This window comes from Prionailurus viverrinus, chromosome E1 (assembly GCF_022837055.1).
Source record: "Prionailurus viverrinus isolate Anna chromosome E1, UM_Priviv_1.0, whole genome shotgun sequence".
Lineage (NCBI taxonomy): Eukaryota > Metazoa > Chordata > Mammalia > Carnivora > Felidae > Prionailurus > Prionailurus viverrinus.
This window is the reverse complement of record NC_062574.1, coordinates 28,328,820-28,349,572: the sequence shown is the minus strand read 5'-3', so window position 1 is coordinate 28,349,572 and position 20,753 is coordinate 28,328,820. Positions and strand designations below refer to the sequence as shown.

Here is a 20,753-nt window from a genome sequence, read left to right as displayed (position 1 = left end):
GGTTGGATCTGTCAGCCTGGCAAGGCTAATGAGGACTCTGCAGGTAAGGGGGGGGGGGGGGCCCTCCTCCAACAGCTCTGGGTGGGGCCAGGCTTCCACATCCTTCCCTGGACCAGATGGCTGAGACCCTTTAGGCCTCTCAGCAGAGACAACAAAACTTGTCACTAGAGACAGGGTACTCTTCCCTAGTGGCTTCCCGGTATGCTAGTTTCTGGACTGTTAATCCAAGGCTCAGGACTTTGGGGGGCAATTGGGAAGTGTCGAATCAACCCCAGCCTAGTCATCAACACCCCGACACAGCTCCATGTCTGGACACCCAGCAAGTTCCACACTGGCTCACTTGTGCTGCTTCCGCAGGAGCCCATTCCACGTCTGCAGCCTCGGACACAGGATCACATAGGGAAGACCACAAGGCTACCTTCTCCCCCGGAGCAAGCACGCCTGCTGACGCTTTTGCTGGCTATGGCTCAGGGCTGGTTCTGTGGCTGGGAGTCACGGCTGGGGCTCCCAGCAGCAGTGAACCCTCCCACCTTGGGAACCTCTTAGGTAGAAGGTCAGGCATCAGCTCTGGGTGAAAGGAGGTCTTGAGGCCCAGGCAGGAAGAGTCATCTGAATGATTTCCAGCTTCTTTTTTCTATTTCCCAGCCTGTCCCCCACACCTGCCCGTGGCTGCAGGCCACCCCACACCTGGTCCTGGCCATCCCAAACCCTCTGCTGGAGCCTGCAGGCTGGGCAGCACGCTCTGCTCGTACCAATAAAGGACGGCTGGGGGGCAGGAGCTGGTTTCTGAGTTAGGCTGGGGAGGGCATGACATTTGGGCTTTGCTCCAAATGTCTAGAAGGAGCACAGCCAGGACACTGGTGGCACTAACCCCTAAGGCTCTCCTGCGGGCTCACATAAGAGAACCAAAAGAGACACTATGGATAGGAAAGGGCAGAAAAGGGGAAGATTCAGGAGAACACCTTGGCCACGCCAGCAACCTGAGCAGAAAACCAGCCGACACCTCAGTCAATATACAAAGTTTTATGTACAAGAAAACACAATAAAGGTACTACCCAGCTAGCAGAAAGGACTGGGCACTGCCTTTAGCCTTCATTTACTCCAGAAATAAGTTGTATCTCCAAACACAACAAGCCCAAGCAGCAAGCCCAGGCTACCCTGGAAAGAGGAGGCTGAGGCTCTCGGGCCGGGAATTCAAGATATCTCTCACCTTTCTTTAGCCTCCATTGTTCTTTTTACATTTTTTTAATTTAAGTAGGCTTCACGCCCAGCACAGAGCCCAATGCGGGGCTCGAACCCACGACTGTGAGACCAAGACCTGAGGTGAGAGATGAAGAGTCAGACACTGAACCGACCAACCGAGCCGCCCCGGTGCGCCTTGAACCTCCATCCGTAATGCAGGCTGCAGACCAGGAGTTGCCTGCGGCTCTCCGCTGGGAGACAGTGAGACAAGCCAGAAAAGAGGCTGTGTTGAGGACTGAGCTAACTGTGGGGTCACCCCAAACGGAACTAAACCAATAAGTCTGCCTTGGGGTGACTCCCACTTGCAGTAAATGAAATATGAAGAGGGGGACCATAGGGTCTCCAGCTTTATTGCTTCGCAGCAGGGAGGAGACCCTGCTGAAGACCAGGCAGAGGCACCGGCCTGGGATTTTCTCAGCTCTTCTGGTTCTCGGCAGGTCAATGGGGTCACCAGTCAGAAGGACGAAGGTAGGGGGACACCAGCGTTAGCCATCACGCATCTTGTCCTCTTGCCCAGGGGCCAGTGCAGCAGTGAGCTAGGACGCCATGGTTCCCGAAGGGCTCACCAGGTCCTGGGGAAGGCTTTCTCGGGCCTCCTGCATGCGGCGCCGGGCGCGACAGAAGGCCTCTGCGAGGGGAGCAAGTATAGCAGTCAGCTGCCACGCTGTGGGGAGGAGCGTGGCTGCTGCTGGTGCTGAGTGGCCGGCTGCGGGGGGGCAGGGAGACCTACCAAGCACACTGTGAACGGAACTCTGCTGGCTGAATCCCTCCAGACGGTCCAGCACACTCTGCATCCTTTTCCGGAGGAAACTGGACTCCATGAAGGCCCTGCACACAAACCCACCACATGGCCACAGCTGCTCTCCGGCCCTCAGGGGTAAGGCTCCCCGAGGCAGAGGCCAGGGTTACTCACCTGGATTGCTGCAGACAGTGCAGGCGGAAGGTGACGCTGCCTGTGGTCTCAGTGCGGAACCCAAAGCGGCTCAGACGCTCTCCCTGTGGTGTGCAGTTAAGACAGCGTCAGGCTTCTGTGGCTTCTAGATCCCAGGAGCACGCTGGCCTCACCCCCATCCTTACCCCCATTCTCGGAGAGAATGGGGAAACCTCATTCCAGCACCCAGACTCCATCATCTCAAGGCTAACACTGGGCTCCCAACTGTAAATGAGGGGACATTCCAACCTCCCTGGAGAATAGCAGCCTTATAAGCGGCCTGCCAATCCTCCCCACCTTCGATTACTGAAGCCTCCGTGATGGGCTGGAAGGAGGGGCCAGTAACTCTGACGGGACCAGGGGAATCTCTGAGTATACTCATTTCCAGAGATCTCCTAGGATAGGAGATTTCCTAGGATCTCCTATGTCTGTACCTGGTTCAAGATGTGGCCATGACCTCCAGCTTAAACCACAGGCAGGAAGGGACTAAGTAATAATGATGCAATTAAGGGGCCTTAACCCTGATCCCACCTTCTCCAGAAGAGACAGGAACCTAAGCTCCCAGCATGAAGTCTGCCTAGAGACAAAAGTGACCTTGAAGGTTCCCGGTATCCGCACGTAGGAGAGGTCCTCCAGTTCCAGAGAGCCGCCAATGAAAAACCTCCTCAGCTCAGCCACTGTGCCAAGTTCCATGGGTCTCCACGTGGAGACTGTCAGGGTGTGAGAGCCTATGCAGAAAGGACAATGGGGCCACAGCCAGAAAGGGCATGTGGTCTCTCACTGACCCCCAGCAATGACACAGGCCTACCAACCACGAAAACACCTGACCTCTGGTGAAGGTTATCATGGGGGCTTGGGGCACCTGTTTGGAAATCAATCAGCTAGAAATTAAAAGCTCTGCCAGTTGTTACTTGCATACCCAGGTCAAGTTTCTTAACCCCCATGATCTCCGTCCTCCTCACTGGTAAAACAGAAATGGTATAGCGCCTACACATGGTATACAACGGTATAGTGACCTCACAGAGAGGTCGGCAGAATGAAACGAGACGCGCTTAGTGCAATGCCTGACAACAGAAGACAGTGGCTATTACTTCAAAATGAATGCTGATCCATCCCATACATGTGTGCCGAGAGCCCACCCTGCCTGAGCCAGTCCCTCAAGGCCGCGAGTCAAATCAGCGGAGCTCGGAGCGGACGCCACAGATGCTCAGGCTGCCCTACTTTGCGGTTAGTTGCAATTTCACTCAGTTGTCTCTAACAGAGCGGGGGAAATTCCTCAAAACGAGCAAGGAATCTTGCAAGTTAAATGCGTCTAATTCCTAACCGTCCCTACTTCTCACTGGAAGTGATGGAATCTTTTGGAAGTGTCAGTCTCGCTCCTAGGAGCTGGGGCACAGAGGCCACGTGGAGGGCAGGGACAAGAGGTCACCTGGGGTGGCGGGCAGCACCACAGCCCCGTAGCCTTCCACGCGATACCTCTGCCAGAAGTCCAGTGAGAGGACCTCACAGTAGAGCACAGGCCACTCTGGGAGAGCATCTGGGAGACATGAGAGAAGCAGCAGGTCACAGGAGGCCTTCACCACGAGAGGGTACCACCAGAGGAGATGCCGGGCCCAGGATCTACTGAGCTACTCACCAGCAGATTCGTCTTCATGGAGGAAGGAGGCCTCAAATGTGAATGGGTAGGAGAAGTAAGCCACCTTATCCTAAAAAAGAGAAGTTTTATTTTATACTCGGTGTCATGGGATAGGCTAGGCCTCAACGGGAACTTGTTCTCTCTGTGGCCGATGACATACCTTCACAAGGGAAAAACTCTCACCCAAGATAGGAAATAAGAGGCTGAGAGGGGAGGGGACGCCCAAATACAGGCTGCTACCATCCACAGAAAGACAGAGAGGGAGCCCTTGGACCAGGCAGCCCTACAGAGCCCACAGAGAAGGGCCAGAGCCAACTCTGAATCCTCCCCAGTCCTGATAATCTTCGGAGTCCCGTTCCCCTCCAGATACCCCTCTTGTTTTCCATACCATTCCCAGGGATTTGGTGGCACAGGTCTGTGTTATTCCTGAGAGCTGCTGGAATGCTGGGCTTGACCAATCTGAAAGCCAAGGGGCATATATACAGTCAGTTGACCTGGGAGGAAGGCAAGTGGTTGAGAAAAAGACAAAGTTCCTTTATCGGTTCATTCACTCACACACTCAGTCATTCACTTAACATTTACTGAGTGTCTCCTATGTGCTATGACCCATCACTGGGGAGAGAAAAGATCCCTGTCTCTCATGGAACTGACATTCCAGTTGGCAGGGGAAACACAACAAACCAGCCAACAAGAGGCTATTGGGTAGTGACAGATGCTCTACTAAAAATAAAACAGGCTCATTTAGACTGGATGGTGAGGGAGGACCTCTCAGAGGTGACACTTTGGCTGAGACCTAAACTCGGAAGAACCATTCGTGCAAAGATAGACAGAAAGGTTTTCAGACAAAGGAAATGATCCCCAATAGGCCCTAAGGTGGAAATGAACTTGGCACGTTCAAGAACAGAAAGTCTGACTGGAATTCTGTGAGGGGGAGATAGGCAGGGGCCAGCTCATTCAGGCTCTGGAGCTTGGTTCTTACACTAAGTGGGAGGGGAAGCTGTTGGGCTTTAAAGCCGAAGAGAGACACAGCTAGCTTCCATTTTCAAAGCCATGTGGCTGTGGCGCCTGTGGCAAATGAGGTGCAAAGGAAGCAGCAGGGTAAGTAAGAAAGTTAATGCATTGGCCACGGCAGAAGATGAGAGATGCAGGTGGCTTGGTCTAGGGTGCTCGAGAGAGCAGATGTTCAGGACATCTTTTGAAGACAAAGCCGACAGAAACTGCTGGTGGAATGACGGGCTGCAAGGAGCTAGAGAAAGTGAGGAATTCAGGGTGTCTCCTGGGTTTTCGGCACCAGCAACTAAGTAAATGACATTGCCATGTCCCTTAGGGAAGGGACTCTTTCCCTAAGATGGGGGAAGACCATGAAGGCAGGTTTGATGCAGGAAGGAGAATCAAGAGTCCTCTGGGTCATGCTAAGCAGAAATGACAAAGAGGTAGCTGGATATGAGCCTGGAGCTCGGGGGAAAGGCCAAGGCTAGAGAGAAATCTGGGGGGTCTGAGACGCCATTACAAGTCATGGATGGATGGGACCACCTAGAGAGGCTGTAAAGAGAGAGTAACAGAAGGCCCAGGCCCAGCCATGGACACTCTAATGCTTTAAGACCAACAGATGAGCAAACAACCAAGGGGACTGACGAGCCACCTACAAGAAAGAAGAGAGAAGTGTGGAGCCAGAAGCCTAAAGGAGTTTCAGTGAGTAAATGCAAGCTGGGCCACGAGCTTCTGAGAGGTCATGTAGGGTGAGTGCACAGAGGTCACCACAGGATATGACAACTTGGAAGTGATCTATGACTTTGAAAAAGACAATAACTATTTCTTTGAAAAAAGGTGGGAAGGAGGCCTGAGTGAATTCCTCTAGAAAATTGTCAGAATGGGTATAAAAGAGACTTATGAAAATTACTTACTAGTGGTTGGCAATTCCACAAAGAAGTGCACATAGAGATTGTCATACTCGTAGCCTTGGGCTGAAACTAAGAAAACAAGAAATGATTTCAGCTCATTCTCCTATCACCCTTAGCACCCAACTCAGTCCTGAAAGGCCTCCACACGTCAGGAAGCAAGTCCCTGGAGGGCCAGGAACTCTCTGCGTTTCCAGGAAAGACTCAGGACTGAGTTTCCCAAGTAGTACAGACAACCTGGCGCGTCCACTGCGGCCATAGGAGCTACTTCGCAGCTCTACGGGGCCCCTGCCCAAGCATCAAGGGATCTCTGTCTGGCAAGGCACTTACCTACCTCTCCGTTTACAAACAGCCGGAGGGCACCTGGGGCAGTCTAAGGTGGAGAGAAGCGGGAAAAGATCAGGGCATCTGGGGGAGTCAGCACTTCTCCTCCAGCCCGTCCACGAACCCCAGGAAGACCTGACACTGGCCGCCAGATCTGGGTGCGTCACTATTGCGCTTCCTCCCTACCCTGCCACTCCACAGATCGGTTTCCTTCATTTCTAAAATTTGTAACAGAAAAGAAAGCACATAATTTAAAGGGTGAGGAGGGCAATGAAGTATGGAGAGTTTACAGGAATAGCCAAGGGAAGCAACAACCGCCGCCCTTCGCCATACAGGGTTGGGGGGCGCAGCAGGACACCCCTGTTCCCTTTCGACGCCTGGTCAAGGAAGGAGGGAGTTCACTTTTTTAATTACTTGTGTTTTCTTATCTAACTTTTTAACACTGCCCGTCTACTGTTAATGCAATATAAAAATAACGAATTGGTTTGGGGAGAGAGGGAGACTGCTGGGTAATCCTGTGCTTGTTTCCTGACCTAGGAATGGAACTCCCGGAATAAAGAAGACAAAGAACAGGACCACAGAATGACTGACATAAACTATTTTGTTTTGGTTGTTTAAGAGCTAAATTATTTGACAAACAGAAATGATTCCCCTTCCCTCTCCATGGGGCATCTTAGGAAAAATATCCACATGAAGAATGAGGAAGACATTTTTCATCCCTACATTTATTTTTAAAAACAATTATAAAGGAACACCTGCATGTGTTAACCACTGATAAAAACGTAAAACTACTAAGTTTAGGGAATGCAAAATAAACATTCCTGACGTACCCCTCTCACCACCCAACCCCCACCCCAGAGAAAGCAATCCATAGCACGTGTGCCCTTTTAGAACCTTTTCCCTGACATTTTCTTTTTCATTAATGGTTCTGTCAATATGCTGTATTTCAAAACACGTAACAAGAACTGTGCTCTACATGCTATCCTCTGACTTCCTTCTGGCATAAAGAATATGTCCTTTAAGAAACGTGCTATTACTCAGCCACAGTCCGAATGCCCTGGCCAAACCCAGCTCGTGGTGCTGCGGGCAGCCACGCTACTCACCATCTCAAAGTCAGTGCCCACCAGGCTGCTGAGATATTCCTTGTGGCGGCCGTAGAGCTGAGGAAACAAACCACATGAAAACTAAAGATGCAGCCCCAGCCAGGCCATGGGTCAGGTCTGAATGGGTGGGAGAAAAGAAGCTGTGGCAGGAAATGCCGCAGAGAGCTGGAGGCCTAAGCATCCAAGCCACTGACTTTTAAATTAAATTTTTTGAGAGAGAGAGACGAGAGAGAGACACAGAGAGAGAGAGAGAGAGAGAGAGAGAGAGAGAGAGGATGCACATGAACAGGGGCGGGGGGGAAGGGTCAGAGGGAGAGGGAGAGGGAGAGAAAGAATCTTAAGCAGGCGCCACATCCAACGTGAAGCCCGACGTGGGGATTGATCTCACAACCGCGAGATCATGACCTGAGCCGAAATGAAGAATCAGACACTTAACTGACTGAGCCACCCAGGCGCCCCAAACACTACTGTCACTGACATTTTAAAGTGAAGCACAGAGGCTCTGGAGTCTGCTGGTCTGGGACCAAATCCTGGCTTTTGCACTTACAAGCCCATGACCTTGGGCAGACTTCTTAGCTTTTCAATCTCAGTCTCCTCATTTATAAAACGGTAATAATAAAAGTATTCACCTCAAAGGGTTGTAGTATTGTCTAAATGAAATAAAGCATGTGAGGGGCCTAGCAAAGCTTGACGAACACTCAAAATAAATAGTCATTGTTATCATGTTATGTTATCAAAAACTTGTGGCTGACACTCAGCAGTGCTTCCCATGTAAGAAAGACTGCAACTGCGCACATCAACCTCGGACGTGGGCTCAGCTCCCGGGCACCAAGGCTCGTCCCCGCGCTCGGAACGAACTCACTCTTACATCCTTGAACACACGTTGCTCCCGCTCCTCTTCCTCCGGCTGTGCGAGGGAGGACACGTTGTCGATAGTATACTTCCACAGCTCCTGCTTCTCCCCCTCGGTCTCAATCCTGTCAGGTCAAACCACAAAAAGACCAACTCTCACCAACGATGAAAAAGGCCAAATGATGAGCAGGAGAGAGAAACAAAGCGGAAGAGCAGAAAGGGCATCAGAGTGGACACAGAGTATAGGTCCGGGGCCCCTTTCTGCCTCACAGTCACGGGGAAGCCCTAAAGCACAACTTCCCTGACACCCGGTTCTCTCACCCGAAAAAACAGACAGGTAGGTTTAGGTCATTTCTAATTTATTGTCCTGTTATTGTAAGACATGGAGGCAGGAATAGCCAGCCCAGAGGAGGAGATGTGGCTGAGCTCCCCTCGCCCTGTTCAGGCCGGTCCCTTCATGTAGTGGCACCGAGGATTATTTTCACTTAACTCCACCACCGAAGTTATCCCTTTCAAACTGGTATAGCTGCACACTTTCTGAGAACAGGGTCCCCACGATCCTACGAGTCTATCAGAAAACAGAATACGAACCATTGCCTGGGAATAAGGAAATCAGAGAAGATGAAGGACTTCTCAGAATCTCAACTAGGGGCCAGAAGTGAAGCCAAGGGAAGGAATGCCAGTCTCCACTCTCCCTTTCTTCTTTCCCTCACCTGTAGGGTCCTTTGAGGCCGGTGAAGTCAGGTTTTACTGTGATCACACCATTGCTGTCCACCTTCAGAGTACAGAGGACATGTTCATACTTCTTATAGCCAAGCCTAGATACCAGAAAATCAACACCCAGGCTCAGGACCACTGGTCCCACCTCCAGACAGAGGTAGACATAGTCAGCCCACGTCAGGCGAGAGGACAGAGGCTATAGCGAGAACCGTCATAATACCTTCTTCTGAGTACAACTAAGAAGTAAAAGAGGAAAAAGTCCCTCCCTCCCACATACCCCAGGATGACTGTAACGGGTAGGTGATGGTTAGTGAGGGAAGAGGAGGAGAATCTGAGCTGGGGGGTGAGAGGCTTCACTCACTTTCCATAGGGCCCCAGGTCTGCCATGATGTACATTGTCTGAAGAGGGGTGTTGATGACATGGTTGTTCCTGACAAATTCTTCTGATGGTTCCCAGGTGACAATTCGCGACTTGAGGATGCCGCCCTCCCTGGGAGACACCGCAGGAAGGGTCACTTCCCCAGCACCTCCTAAGGAGCCTAAAGGAGGAATCTAGGGGAGCACACCCAGGGAGGGCCTACTGCAGAATGGGAAGCTCGAGTGGGTGAACGTATCCAGATATTGGCCTGGAAGGACTACAAAGCCCCCCCCCCACCCCTTCCCCCATACAGATTTGCACTCACATCCCTCGCCTGTCCTGCCGTCGCCGCCTGACATTTGCCATTCGCTCAACCAAGAACGATGGCACCTCCCGGGCTGCGGTGGTCATTTTCTGACAGTGCTAGGAGAAGAGAGCAGCCCTGTGTGATCCATCTGGTCAGGGCCACATGGGATCAGGTACCGAAGGCAAGCCTTCCTTCTGAAACCTCATCTGGGACCCGAATCTAACAGTCACACCTCACAACTGTATGTGTCAGTGGAGGAGAGCAGTAGCACAAACATGGCACAAAAGATTCCTACCATGCCTTGGTTTGCTCCAAGATTTTAGCAGCATATCATCCTTCAGAAATGAGTTTCTTTATGATAATATTAAAAGGAGTCTGCAATCTCTGAGTACACACCAACTAAAAGTTGGGCGAGTGTGCCTGGTAGCTGTTGACATTACCAGGTACTTGGAAGATGACAAATGGGATACAAAGTATCGCGTGAAAAGTCCTTTGCATGGGTAATTCAGCACTAAGTGTAATGTCATTTACCTTTCTAAAATAGAAAACCCAAATTTTATATGCTACCAACCCAGAGCCTTCCTAACATAAGCACCAATCTTTCAAAAACATTCATTTAATACCTGCTCCTTGCAGAGCTACAAGGTCATAGTAAAAAATCAGAAAATACAGGCTCCACTCTCAAGGAGCTTAATGTTTCCCGGGAAGAAAGAACATGTCCTACAGGGATGAACACGTAAAGCAAGTCCACAAGGGTAAGTGAGCACAGGCAAAGGGCACTAAGCCGCTCCCAACAGCTGTACTGAATCCCTCTTCAAACCCACAGACTCAGAGTTGTGGCTGCATCCCCTGATGAGTTTTATCTAGATGGTTCAGGACTCCACCCACCTGTGTCCTCTCATGATGAATGGAGGAAGTCCAGCCCAGGGGCTGCTTCCCTTGGGTCCATAGTCTGCAAGCCTATCACTAGACACACTACCAGCTTCCCCGGGCCCCCTAGCAGGTGGAGAAGGAGCAGCCACACCACCCGAAAACTGTGCCCACTGTCCGGCTTGGTTGCCAGCAGCACGAGGCAGTTCCTACATAGGCTGTCTGTTGCCCCTTAACAGGCTTCCGGCTTAACATACAGAACCCAGTGAGACCAGAAGCTAGGGGAGGAAAAGGAGAAGGAAGCCATGGGACCCCAGAAAAAAACAATACCTCCTCCACATTGGTGTATCTATCAGAGTCAGTGTAGGTAAAAATCCGTCGGTTCTTCCTGCCACCCGAAGCCTCCAGCTTCAGGATCTCTTGACGGTACTGATGATCCAAAGGGCTCTGACAGGCCGCTTCATTTCGGTACAGATCTACTTCAAACTGAGGTAACAAGGACACAGAGATGTACTGAGAATATGTCAAACTTTTGTCCCTGTAACTGTTTAGTCAAATCAGTTCTATAGAGTTAATGCTACTTGGGGCGCGTGAGTGGCTCAGTTGGTTAAGCGACCGACTTGAGCTCAGGTCATGATCTCGCGGATCGTGGGTTCAAGCCCTGCATCAGGCTCTGTGCTGACAGCTCAGAACCTGGAGCCTGCTTCAGATTTTGTGTCTCCCGCTCTCTCTGCCCTTCCCCCACTCACACTCTGTCTCTCTCTCTCCCTCAAAAACTAAATAAACATTAAAAAGAAAGTTAATTATAGAGTTAATGCTATTTGACGTTTTCATAGCCAATTTCCATTTATCTGAATTAATGCAGGGCAGGGGATCCAAGAATATTAGATCTAAAAGGAACCAGAGGGATGGTCTAATCCAACTTTGCTGTTACAGATGGCAGATTTCACCCAGAGGTGAACAGTGCCTTACCCAGGATCATAAAACAGGGTAGCGTTGGTCACTATGTTATACTGCCCTTTAAACACATCAGGGGAATGTATAAACTGCTATAACTTTCTGGAAATTAGACAATATGTATCAAGAATCTTTCCCTCTTACCAGCCAGGTGGAGGCAGACCAGGTAGAGGTAGGTAAGTGACACTGGCTCACCTGGCTAAAGAGCTTCTCCTGCCACCCAATCACGACCTCTTCCTCTTCCTCTTCCTCTGAGCGGTGTCCACCTCCAAAGACCACAGAGTGAGTCAAACGTCTGAGTCAAATCAGCACCACTTCTTGCTCTGTGATTGGTTATTACTGAAGTCCCTGCTCTAATATTTGCCACAAAACCAGCTGGAGTTTGGGGATTTATTAAGCACTCACTCTAAACAAAGGTTAGAGAGGCTGTGGATATATGTAGAAGCCAGGATTAGGACCCAAGAAGTTTTAATTACTACTTTAATTTGAATAAAAGGAAGTCGTGGCTCCCAGGAATTACTTAATCTAATTCAGTGTCAGGAGTCAAATTTAGATATGGGCTGAATACCTCTTCCTCAATCCCAACTGTCTACATTTGCTAGATAGGAACCCTGGTGTTTTTACCTTTACTATTCCTGAAACCATATATCTAGAACCACAAGCCTTATAATCTTTAAGAGACCAAGTGCCAGAAGAGAGGAGGAAAGGTGAGTATTTAAAGAACCAAATTGAATACACTCTTAGCTGAGTACGCCTTTTTCAGAGACACATGCTTCACAACCCACCAGCCCACTCTTGCCCAAGAATATATCTGAACAGAAACAACAAAAGCAGAGAGATTAGTGATTTAACACAAACACACTGTCCTCTCTTCCTCACTCTTCTGGCTTCCAAGATAAGGTAAACTGCAAGACACCAGTTGATGTTAATGTGTTCCCTTTTCAAGCAGATGCCAATTAAGAATTATTTTTAAATAGTGTGTATGTGTGTGTGGTATAGATATATGTAAAACTTAAAGTTATTTTTAGGGGCGCCTGGGTGGCTCAATCAGTTGAGCTTCCGACTTCGGCTCAGGTCATGATGTCACAGCTCGTGAGTTTGAGCCCTGCATCAGATTCTGTGCTGACAGCCTGGAGCCTGCTTCAGATTCTGTGTCTCCCTCTCTCTCTGCCCCTAACCCACTCGCATTCTGTCTGTCTCAAAAATAAATAAACATTAAAAAATTTTTTTAAGTTGTTTTTAAAATTGTGTGTATATATAATATACACATATATTAGGAATTTGGGGCATATTTTCTCTTAGAAAAAAATGCCCCAAGCAGTATTTAGGTTTCTAGGCAGATTCATAACATATCTAAGGTATAATCTTTGTTATTTTACTACATTTGACCACAATTCGGATCAACTCCTGATGGCAAGAATCAGGTCTTACTCAATTTCCATACACAACATAATGGAGCAATTAAAACTGCTTGGGATCAAATCCTTGCTTCAACATTTACCAGCCGTGTGACCGTGTGACCGTGGGCAAGGAACTCAACCTCTCTATGCCTTTTCTTAGACTACAGAACCGGGTCTACTAGATCTTAAAAGGTTACTACCGCCCCAGGCCCTTCCCAAGATCCCCAAAGGGTCGCATCACCACCAAACACCCACTGGCAGTTGGGTGAGGCCTAAAAGTGGCCAAGTCTATGAGGTCCTTCCTAGGCTGGGCAGCAGGCTGGTAACGGAGGAAGTTGCTTGATGTGATTCTTTGCAGGTGGACTCTGTCAGGAAAAGAAAAGCCCGAAATACTGATTACAAGACATACAACCTGGAGATGAACAAAGAGCAAAGATGGGGGGGGGGGGGGGGGCGGGGGGAAGCAAAAGGAAGAAGAGGGCGGGGCTACCAAGGTGTGCCGGGTGCACGCGAGCGCGGCCCGGGATCCTAAGGGAAAGAGTGCCGATTAGAGAGTGTATTGGGTACACAGAGCTCCGAGGAATTTGAGAAGGGCAGAGACTTGAGAAGGCTTGGATAGGTCTGGAAGTTGTGAGTGGAGAGGGTTGAGGGTAGTGAGGGAGACGCGAGGAGACCAGAAAGGCAGAGATCAGGCTTGAAAGCGGAAGGGGGCACTCAGCAAACAAGTGAGGTTCAGGCTCGAATTATTTGAGAGCATAAAAGCACAGGGCTCTGGGACGATGCGACTACCGGAGGCGCAAGTTGCGCACGGGGTCCCGGGAGCGATACACAGCCTCCCCGGTGTCAGTGCTCCAAACTGTCTCCGCCATGACAGCTGCGACTCGTCGCGACAGCGCCGGAAAGCGCACAGCCCCCAGTTCCCCTGGCAACGGAGACGCGGGGTTTGGGAGGCTATGGAGGTGCTGCGCGCGCAACCTACGGTTCCCGGCACGGCGCCGCAGGCGAGCGACCGGAGCTGGCGAGACCCAGCCGGAGCTATTGGGTGCGGTCAGGTTGCGGTACCTCTGGATCATGTGCGTGCGACCTTATCGCATGCACGTGCGACAAAGCTCGTTCACACCCAGGACCGGATTTGGTGCCCTTTACAAGTGAGAAAACTAAGGCAGCACCATCGACTCCTTTCACAATGGTGAATGGTGATTCCGAAATGGTGATGGAGATTCAGACCCAGGTGACCTGGGTCCTCGACTCGACTTGTCTTATCACGCCACACTGCCTTCCACTGATGCTCGGAAACTTTGACCTGAAAATCGGTGAACGTGATTCAGAATGCACCCATTCTTTCAGGGAAGGCGTTGGCACTTATTCAGACATGAAAATATATTCTTGGAAGAAAACAAAAAAAGTGTCAGAAGAGTTATTAGTCCTTGAATTGGTATTCCCTGAGCCGGAGAAAGAAGGAACAAGGAAGCTAACAGTAAGGAAGGAATATTTGTTATTATTGAACTGTTTTTTCCCCTGAATGTGTTGGTTCCGGATATTTAAACCATCTTAAGAAATTGCACTAGCCTCCTGAAAAGCCAACCAAGTGCTATTCGAAAGTCATATTTCATTGGCCATCAAAGCAAGACACACCATTATATGGAGTATGGCTCTCTGGCACCTTGAGGTAGATCAACAGTTATCGAACTCTGACATTTGTTACTCCCCCAACAGAGTAAGCAATTGTCCCCTGAACTCAGCAATCTCTTGCCAGTTTGATTATATGGCTTTGGGAGCCCTGGGCAACCTAGCTGCTGTTGTGTAACACCGAGGGCTTAACCATAATAATAGCACCATTTATTTAGCATCCAGTACAGCCTGGGTGCTTTGTTTGCATTGTCCCTAATCCTCATAGAAACCCCTTAAGTAGGGTTACTCCCATTTAAAGGATGACATTAGGGAAGGCCAGGGTTTAAAAGGCTTATTAAGGTTGAACTCTAGTAAATGGTGAAGGAGCTGGGATTCCAGCCCAGGTCTGTCTTTTGAAGCCTGAACACCTTCCAGTCTGGCTTGCAGCCTCTCACCCACCATTTTATTTCATAAGAGCACACAGTTTCCAATGTGAGAAATAATTATTTCAACAGATGAAACTGGAGGCAGAATTCTAGCTCTTAAGAGATGGTCTAATTTTTCCTTTTAAAGTTGTAAATAGACAACACTATGCCACATGAACAACAAATGATAAAGGTGGAGGATGCATCAAGAGTTTAGTTTATTGGGGCACCTGGGTGGCTCAGTTGGTTAAGTGCCTGACTTTGGCTCAGGTCGTGATCTCACAATTTGTGAGTTTGAGACCCGTATCAGGCTCTGCGCTGACAGCTCAGAGCCTGGAGCCTGCTTTGGATTCTGTGTGTGTGTGTGTGTGTGTGTGTGTGTGTGTGTGTGTGTGTGTGTGTGTCTGCCTCCTGCCCTGCCTGTGTGCGCGCTCTCTCTCTCAAAAACAAACGTTAAAAAAAAAAAGTTTAGTTTGTAACCAAATCAAACTTATAGCCAAGTCAATCTGACATAATTATAAGCAAAATAGGAACTGTACCACGTGGTATGGAAACATAAGTTATTTGTATAAGTAACTATAAATGAATTCTTTTTTTACTGGTAAACCAGATTTTTGTATTTTCTCTTTGTTTACTGGTATCTATATATCAGGATTCTTAAACCTGGGGTCTATGACTGAGGCTCAATGGGTCTATTAAGTCTTTCCCTAGAATTTTGTGGCATGCATTTTCTGGAACAATTTCATGGCTTTTATCAGATTCTGAAAGGAGTTTGTACTGTGATATCAAGAATGGTGTGCTTCCCACTACACATATATACTGACATCTTGTTAAGAGTCAAAAGTTTGGATTGTATCGGATAAAGGACAAAATCTCTTGAACCATCACCAGCAACCCTACCACTCTCATCTGGATGGCTCAGAGTTGACACTTACTGTCTTCTCCCTAAAATAACACCATCATGTGGAGAAACTGGTTTAGAAAGCATTTGTACAAACCATCATGAAGGGCAAATATTATTGCCTTCATATCACATATTTATAAACCAAGACATTAATTAAATTTCTCACATTCTTATGACAAGGAAGCACAGAACCTGGGCTTATATTAAAGGTGTTCTGACTCCAGTCTGTGGGCTTTTCTTTGCATTTTGATTTTTTTAATGTTTATTTTTGAGAGAGAGAGAGAGAGAGAGAGAGGCAGAGAGAGAGGGAGACACAGAATCCAAAGCAGGCTGCAGGCTCTGAGCCGTCAGCACGGAGTTTGGGCTCTCCTTTGAATTGTGCTGTTTCCTTATATCTACTCCTGCCCCCAACCCCTTCCCTAATTTTTTCATTACAAAACCAATGAGCCACATCAGAACAGTCCAACACTGTCCCTTTCCCCTCTCCAACTTGTACTTTATAGCTTACTTGGGCTCTCCTTAATCCTTACTTAATAAGACTTTAGGAAAGCATGAAAGGAAGAACATTATTATAGTTCTTCAAAAACTTGTCTCGGTCCCCCAGTGTCCATGCTGTGTGCCTAATAAATATCCCTCAAACTCACCAGTCCCAGGAAGAGATCCTCCTGAATGAAACAACCTTAGGAGGCATAATAGGATTGATTTCTGCTTTATTCTCTTTTTCTCCAACTTTGAAGATGGAGGCAGAGGCCATAAAATGTAGACATGCCAATTATAAAATTTTTTTAATGTTTATTTTATTTTTAAGAGAGACAGAGCATGAGCAGGGGATGGGCAGAGAGAGAGAGGGAGACACAGAATCCAAAGCAGGCTCCAGGCTCTGAGCTGTCAGCACAGAGCCCAACGCAGGGCTCAAACTCATGAACCATGAGATCATGACCTGAGCCGAAATTGGACACTCAACCTTCTGAGCCACCCAGGTGCCCCTAAACATGCCAATTATAAATCAGAGATTGTCAAATTAGATAAAAAGTAAAATCCAACTATATGCTGCCTACAAGGAACCCACTTTAAATAAAAAGATAGTTTAAAAGTTAAAGGATGGAAAAAGATCTACCATACAAATATTAAAAGAAAGCTGGAATGGCTATATTAGTAACAGGCAAATAGACTTAAAAATGAGGAATATTAGCAGAGATAAAGAGGTGTATTTTATAAATTTAATTATATATTGATAAACGCAATTCATCAAGAAGACATAAACCTAAATGTTTATATACTTAATAACAGAACTTCAAAGTACATAAAGCAAGAAATTAATAGAAATGAAAGGAGAAATAGGAAAATCCACAATTATAGTTAGAGGTATAACATATTTTCTTAGTAGATGATAAAATATGTGGGGAGAAAATCAGTAAGCTTATAGAAGTCCTAAACAACATCATCAACCAATTTGACTTAATTGACATTTGTAGAACATTTCAGTCTACAGCAGAATGTATATTCTTTTCAAATGCACATGGAACATTGACTAAGACCATTTCTGGGCTATAAAACAAGTCCTAGTAAATTTTAAAAGATTGAAATCATACGAAACACATTCCAAGACCAAAATAGAATCAAAAGCAGAAAGAGATCCAGAAAATTCCAAGTATTTGATATTTAACTTCTAAATAATTTTTCAAGAAAGAAGTCATATTGGAAATTAGGAAAGACCTTAAGATTCTCTCTCTCTCTCTCTCTCTCTCTCTCTCTCTCTCTCTCTCTCTCTCTTTCTTTCTGTCTCTCCCCCCTCTGCCCCTCTGCCCCTCTCCCGACGCGTGCTCTCTCGCTCATAAGTAAGTAAGTAAATAAATAAATTAATTAATTAATTAATTAATTAATCCACCTTGCAGGAAGGTGGACAAATGACAAACTTCCAGTTATAAGAAGAGTAAGTACTAGGGATGTAATGTATGTCATGATGACTATAGTTAACACTGCTATATATTATATAGGGAAGTTGTTAGGAGAGTAAATCCTAAGAGTTCTCATCACAAAGTAAAATTTATTTTTCTTTCCTTTTTATTGTATCTATATGAGATGATGGATGTTAACCTGTTGTGGTAATCATTTCACAATATATGTAAATCAAACCACCATGCTTTATACCTTAAACTTATACAGTGATGTATGCCAATTATTTCTCAATAAAGCTGAAAAAAAGTACACTTTTTTTCTTGTACTATCTTTTTTCCTTCTATCAGATTTGAAAGACAATTGCATAAAGGAAGAATTTAAAACTGTGTTGATGAACTTATCAGGAATAAAGATGTAATTTGTAGGACAATAAAGGAAGAGGAAGGGAACAGAGCTATACAGGAGCAAAGCTTTTGTATGTTATTGAAATAATAATGGAATTAATCTAAACTGGGTTGTTATAAGTTAAGATATTAATTATAGGGGCACCTGGGTGGCTGGTTAAGCATCTAACTTTGGCTCAGGTCATGATCTCATGGTTTGTAGGTTTGAGCCCTGCATTGGGCTCTGTGCTGACAGCATGGAGCCTGGAACCTGCTTTAGATTCTGTGTCTCCCTCTCTCTCTGCCCCTCCTCCACTCACACTCCATCTCTCTCAAAAATAAATAAACATTAAATTAATTAATTAATTAATATATTAATTATAATCCCTAGAGAAATCACTGAGAAAATAACTCCAAAAATTTTTTAACATAGTAAAAAAGACAGTAATGGAACTTAAATGGTACACTAGAAAATATCTAACACAAAATAGGGCAGTAATAAAGGATCAGAAGAACAAAAAGAATACATATAGAAAACAAATTTAAAAAATGGCAGATGTAAATCCTCACCTTATCAATAACTATATTAAATGTGAATGGATTACACACACCAATCAAAAGGCAGAGATTAGCAGAATGATTTGGAAAAACATGATCCAACTATATGCTGTCTACAATAGACAAACTTTTGTTTCAAAGAGAAATAGGTTGAAAGTAAATGGATGGGAGAAGGTATACCAAGCAAACAGTAACCAAAATAGAGAGAGAATGACTCTACTAGTAATATCAGACAAAATAAACCTTTAGACAAAAACTGTTATCAAGACAAAGGATATTTTATGATCATAAAAAGGTCAATCCATCAAGAAGACATAATTCCTAAATTCAAGAATTAAATAGGGGCATTACTACAGACCTTACAGAAATAAAAAGGATTATAAGAGATTACTATGAACAATTCTATGCCAATAACCTCAATGAAATGGACAAATTCCTAGAAAGGAAAAAAACCTACCAAATATGACCAAAGAATCAATTAAAACTCTGAATAGACCTATAACGAATAAATTGCATTCCTAATTTAAAAAATCTTCCCATGAAAGGAAAACTCAGGCCACATAACTTTGTTGGTGAATTCTTCCAAACATTTAAATAATTAATGCCAATCCTTCACAAACTCTTCCAAGAAACAGAAAAGGGAACACTTCTCAATTCACTCCATGAAGCCAGTATTACCAAGATAACAACCAGACAAAAAACACAACAGGGAAAGAAAAATGTATACCAATATCCCTTATAAATATAGATCCAAAAACCCTCAAAAACTACTAGTAATGTGAATCTAGAAATATATAAAATGGCTAATACCTCATGACCAAGTAGGATTTATCCCAGGAATGTAAGACTCCACATACAAAAATCAATCGGTGTAATACACCATATTAATAGAAGAAAGGATAAAACCATATGGTCATCTGAATAGTTGCAGGAAAAGCTTTTGACAAAATCCAACACTCTCATGGGAAAAACACTCAACAAATTAGGAATATAAGGAAACTCCCTCAACCTGATAAAGGACACCTAAAACAAAAGCAAAAACAAAAAACCAACCATACCTAACATGATCGATAATGAAATACTACAACATTTGGAACAAGATAAGGATGTCTCTCATCATTTCTATTCAATATTGTTCTTGAGGGTCTAGCCAGGGCATTTAAGCAAGAAAAATAAATAAAAAGCATCCAGATTGGGAAAGAAGGAGTAAAACTATTTCTACAGAAGACATGATCATATTTACAGGAAATCTTAAGAAATTCACAAAATAACTATCAGAACTAATCAATGAGTTCATCAAGATTGTAGAATATAAGCTCAATATAAAAATTCAATTATATTTCTATACACTAGCAATGCACAATCTGAAAATTAAATTAAACATTCCACTTACAATGGCATCACAGAAAACAAAACATGTAGGAATAAATGTATTAAAAGAAGCACAAGACTTTAAACACTGCAAACTTCAAAATATCATTGCAAAAAATGAAAAAAGAAATAAATGGAAGATATCCTAAGACTTAATACTGTTAAGATGACAATACTTCTGGGGAGCCTGGGTGGCTCAGTTGGAGCATCCAACTCTTGATTTCAGCTCAGGTCATGACCTCATTGTTCGTGAGATCAAACCCTGAGAGGCCTCTTCACTGACAGCATGGAGCCTGCTTGAGATTCTCTCTCTCTCTCTCTCTCTCTCTCTCTCTCTCTCTCTCTCTCTCTCTCTCCCCTCCCTCCCTTCCTCTCTCTCTCCCCCTTCCTCCCTCCCTTTGCCCCTCTTTCCTGCTCTTGTTCTCTCTCTCAAAAAATAAAACGAAATTTTAAAAAATGACAATTCTTCTTAAACTGATGTACAGATTCAACATGATCCATACCCAAATCCCAGCTTCACTTTTTTTTCCAGAAAGTGACAAGCTTATTTTAAAATTTATATGGATACTCTGGGGCACCTGGGTGGCTTTGTCAGTTAAGCACCTGACTTCAGCTCAGGTCATGATCTCATGGCTTGTGGGTTCAAGCCCCACGTTGGGCTCTGTGCTGACAGCTCAGAGCCTGGAGCCTGTTTCAGATTCTGTGTCTCCCTCTCTCTCTCTGCCCTTCCTCTGCTCATGCTGTCTCTCTCTCAAAAATAAATAAACAAAAAATAATAATAATAATAAAATAAGAAAAAAGAAAAATAAATAAATAAATAAATAAATAAACAAATAAATAAACATTTAGAACATATTTAAATAAAATAAATAAAATTTATATGGATACTTAAAGCTGGAGGACTCACACTTTCTGATTTCAAAATTTACAAAGCTAAAGGAAGATGGTGTGGTACTGACATGAAGATAAACATATAGATTGATGGAATAAAATGAGACTCCAGA

At 45.6% G+C, this 20,753-nt stretch overlaps 2 protein-coding genes across 4 annotated transcripts in view; one reads left to right on the top strand and one right to left on the bottom strand.

Annotated features, from left to right (window-relative positions):
- Positions 1 to 1,008: 1,008 nt before the first annotated feature.
- On the bottom strand, positions 1,009 to 13,480 carry MKS1 (MKS transition zone complex subunit 1). 3 transcript variants are annotated; one of them, XM_047833748.1, is made up of 18 exons: positions 13,388 to 13,480; positions 12,854 to 12,963; positions 11,394 to 11,464; positions 10,572 to 10,727; positions 9,390 to 9,487; positions 9,068 to 9,196; positions 8,700 to 8,804; positions 8,003 to 8,111; positions 7,135 to 7,191; positions 6,038 to 6,080; positions 5,714 to 5,779; positions 4,198 to 4,268; positions 3,810 to 3,879; positions 3,603 to 3,710; positions 2,768 to 2,901; positions 2,156 to 2,238; positions 1,973 to 2,070; positions 1,009 to 1,870 (listed from the first exon to the last, which is right to left on the bottom strand). In XM_047833748.1, exons 1-18 carry the CDS (start codon positions 13,465 to 13,467, stop codon positions 1,779 to 1,781), a joined length of 1,680 nt encoding a protein of 559 aa, XP_047689704.1. In that variant the 5' UTR covers positions 13,468 to 13,480; the 3' UTR covers positions 1,009 to 1,778. The 3 variants fall into 3 exon arrangements, with proteins under 3 accessions (XP_047689704.1, XP_047689705.1, XP_047689706.1); XM_047833749.1 differs by lacking the exon at positions 9,390 to 9,487 and having other exon boundaries at positions 8,700 to 8,761; positions 13,388 to 13,473; XM_047833750.1 differs by lacking the exons at positions 9,390 to 9,487; positions 11,394 to 11,464; positions 12,854 to 12,963; positions 13,388 to 13,480 and having other exon boundaries at positions 10,572 to 10,710.
- The window catches only part of LPO (lactoperoxidase), a 50,254-nt gene continuing 42,966 nt past the window's right edge, over positions 13,466 to 20,753 (top strand). Inside the window, exon 1 of the mRNA XM_047831842.1 lies at positions 13,466 to 13,706. Coding sequence (XP_047687798.1) covers positions 13,466 to 13,706 — 241 coding nt within the window. The remainder of the gene's footprint in view (positions 13,707 to 20,753) is intronic.